The sequence below is a fragment of the Miscanthus floridulus genome, chromosome 1 (assembly GCF_019320115.1).
Source record: "Miscanthus floridulus cultivar M001 chromosome 1, ASM1932011v1, whole genome shotgun sequence".
In the NCBI taxonomy this organism is placed as follows: Eukaryota; Viridiplantae; Streptophyta; class Magnoliopsida; order Poales; family Poaceae; genus Miscanthus; species Miscanthus floridulus.
In genome coordinates this window covers 174,742,533-174,746,008 of record NC_089580.1, presented here as the reverse complement: position 1 = coordinate 174,746,008, position 3,476 = coordinate 174,742,533, and the positions used below count along the sequence as shown (strand labels likewise).

Sequence of the window (3,476 nt, the reverse complement as noted above, 5' to 3'; positions counted from 1 at the left end):
CCTCCCTTCCTCTTTGATTCGTGCTTCTGCTAACATCTTGCTCGTAAGGTCTTCGAAGCGTCAAGCAAATTAGCAAAAGAACCAAACGCCCGCACTTGCTATCCTCGTTCGGCGAAGCGTAACAATGCTCAGCGACGGAACCAAGCAGGCCGTAAGTTTCTGACAGATAGGCTGCCCTTCTGCTGCGCTGAGTGCCGTGTCCCGGCCCAAGCTCGTCGGGTCACGCCGTTACCGTGCCCTGTCGGCTGTCGTCATCCATTCCCTTTCGCCAGGCGAGGAGGAAAGGCCAAGCCAAGCAGCGCAGGTGCTGCAGACAGGAGGAGGTATCGCCCGGCACCCAGACCCACTCGAAAGCACCAAACCAACTGACATCCGGCCCATGAATCACATCACTAGGCGGCCCCGTCTCGCAGTGACACTAGTGCAGACTGCAGAGGCGATAGATAAAGCTCGAGGAAGACGACCTTTGAACCAGAGGCGTACATAGCTGCACACACGGGCACAGTGAAACTGGAGAGGAAAAATCCCCCAAAATCGCGAGGAGAAATTTTGTTTTCCGAAGATGCCGAAGACCACCTCGTCGCCGTCTCCCACCATCTCCGCCATGAATCCCCTCCTCCCCTCCTCCTCCTTCCCCAAATCACCCCACCCGCCGGACCCAAACCCTAGCTCCCCGAATCCTAGCCCCTGCAGCAGCTACCTCCTCCACGCCGACGCCGACGACGAGGCGCTGATTCAAATCCCCGGGCAGAACCCTAGCCTTCTGGGCGCCTCCGCCCCCTTCGCGCTGCTGCCGTCCATCGACCCGGCTCCGCACGTCTCGTCGCAGTTCTACACCTTCAGCGCCGCCTCCTACGGGCTCATGCTGCGCTGCATCCGCGCGGGCCGCTCTGCCTCCTCCGACGAGGTCCGCGGCGCCACGTCGCTCTCGGTGCTCGCCTCCTGGCGGGCGGTCTGGAAGGACCGGAACGAGGACACCGCCTACCTCACCGCGTGGAAGCGCATCCAGGACAAGCTCGCCGCGTCGCCCGACGGCCGGCACCTTCACTTCAAGTCCAACGCTGCGCAGCGCGTCTCCCACGTCGGCATGTGGAGGGACATAGTCTCCGAGGCGCACGCCGACCCCGACCTGCTCCGGCACCTCGCGTTCAAGGACACCGTCGACCGCACCAAGCAGTCGTGGACTGTGGGGGCCAAATTCTACGGTATTCCAGAATCATTTATCCGTGTATGTGTTGCTGCATGCCCCGTTTGTAAAGCTGCGCCTGCTGGTCAACCTGATTCTGCTATATCATCTCCTGGACGTGGGAAGCGGCGGCGCAGGTTTGAATATACTGAGACATTGGATGTGCCGGCTCGAGATGTGCCTCGTAGGTTACAGCAATTGGCTGCCAAGCACAAGGTTGTCCTTTGTATAAGGCAGAAGTATATAAGGTATAAGCCCTTCATGGCTGAGGTGAAAGATTATGCGTGCCACCGTGCTGGAGTGCCGACCTCAAATAGCGGGAGTGCTGCATCCTCAGCCAGTAATTCCGAGGGTAAGAAGGCGCGGGTTCTAAAGCGAGAGCCATACCAGTCAAAGAGGTGTGGTTGTGGGTTCCGTATTCGGGCAATTGTGCCAATAGCTAATTATAATGAAAAAGACAAGACTTTTGTGTACTTGGAAGAGGGCACTGCAGTGTTCAAGCTTTACGCTGTGCACTCAGGGCATGAGCCAGGGCCACTTGATGGCAATGCACGAATTGTTCACAGGTTGGTTGGTCATAAGGGCGCTCTTGAGTTTGATCCAGACATTTATGGTGTCAGTGAGGAAGGTGATCCTACCTTTTCAGCAAAGGGGGATGAAGATGTTGATATTGATGACTCGCACCAGGCGGTCTTGCAGCAAGTACGGGAGCTGAGATCAGAAGTTCTCTTGCTAGAAGGGAAGGTGGCTAAGATGCACCCAGAATTGTTGGGGTCACTGTCCACCGAGTTGTCTGAGGTTTTGCACAGGATTAGGAAGTTTAATTTGGAGGGTAATGTCTACCAACAGGAGACATTGATGGTAGGCAATGAAGAAGTCAGGGGATGGGGGTCAGGGGATGTATCTCACCAATTAGACCAGCATGATCAAGCATTCTGCAAGGATGATGAGATGCTTGATGATGATGATACTGACTTTGGCTCAAGCCTTGGACCTATTGTCTCGTGGGATAGGATGGCAGCAGAGTGCGAGGATAGGAAGATGCTCATGGGTGATAGCCCAAAGTGTGACAAGTGGATGCTTAAGGATGATGTGGGTGACTTTGATGCGAAGAGTATTCTTAACTGTGGGGATGATGATGGTGTGGAGGATTCCAAGGTCATCAAGCCATTGATGCATGATGACACCATGGTAACTGACCCAAGTTTGGTAGGTATTCATGTAGAGGGATTTTACACTGGACCAAAATGGTATGATTCACCAGGTTTGGATTCCAGTGTTGATGGTGGGGATAGCAGTTTTAGGCATGGTGGAATCGTGTGAGTTGTGATAACCTGATACCTGGAAGATCCTGTAAATTCTGTATACTAGATGTATTTAGCTCACACCAGTTTGATGAAGTGTCTTTAGGTGGAGCTTCAGTCAAAGTAACCTGTCTGCCCTGATATATACAGGCTGCATTATCAAAGCAACTTTTGTTTTAACTTGTATATAGTCCCTGTATTGGTTATCTGCTTGCTTCAATACATTAAAGCTATGGTTCTGTTGGGGCGTGCCTTAATATTTTGTGGAGTTACTCTCTGTGTGTGGACCTGCGTGCGAGTTTAGCAACAGTTTAGTCACAAATATATGTTAGTTTCCTCATTCCTTCACAAGGCTGTATTAGTCTTGTTCTCACTCTGTTGCATCTGTTTTAAGAAGTGTCTATGCTTAATTATACATTTTCGGACCTGTTCTTCTTGGGTACAATGATTTAGAAACTTGTGTGTTTTTATTTATCTCTACCCTCTGAATTTTAAAAAAATTATATATGAGGGAAATGATATGGTATTTTCTGTTGTGCATCTGCAGACATTTGTAGCTTAATGATTCATCCATAAATAGACATTGCTTCCTTCTGTGCCTATTGTTATTGACTGGTTGGTTTGCGCCATGACAATAATGCTTCCCATGTTGGGGTTACATGAAACATGATATCCTAGGAAGTGCAGAGTTAGTGTTTTGAATACATTATAAAGATTTCATGTTCCTTTATCCAAGCCCCAGGACCTCTCCATGTCACATATAGTACTGCTCCTCTGTTCCAAATTGTAGGTTGTTTTAATATTGTCCTAAACTTTTCTAACTTTGACCATGTTTATAGAAAAATATGTTGACATCTGCAATACCAAATAAAAGCACTATCAAAATGTATTTCATGGTGAATTAAACAAAACTAACTTGAGGTTATAGAAGTTGGTGCATTTTTCTATAAATTTGGTCAAAGTTAAGGAAGTTTAACTTATTATAC

The 3,476-nt window shown here is 49.4% G+C and overlaps 1 protein-coding gene across 1 annotated transcript; it reads left to right on the top strand.

Moving 5' to 3' along the window:
• Positions 1–468: 468 nt before the first annotated feature.
• On the top strand, positions 469–2,749 carry LOC136548792 (uncharacterized). The gene has a single exon (XM_066540189.1). The coding sequence runs from the start codon at positions 563–565 to the stop codon at positions 2,507–2,509; it is 1,947 nt and encodes a 648-aa protein (XP_066396286.1). The 5' UTR covers positions 469–562; the 3' UTR covers positions 2,510–2,749.
• The last annotated feature ends 727 nt before the right edge of the window (positions 2,750–3,476 follow it).

Coding starts and splice junctions, on each gene's coding strand:
- LOC136548792 (XM_066540189.1), top strand. CDS start 563: ATGCCGAAGACCACCTCGTCGCCGTCTCCCACCATCTCCGCCATGAAT.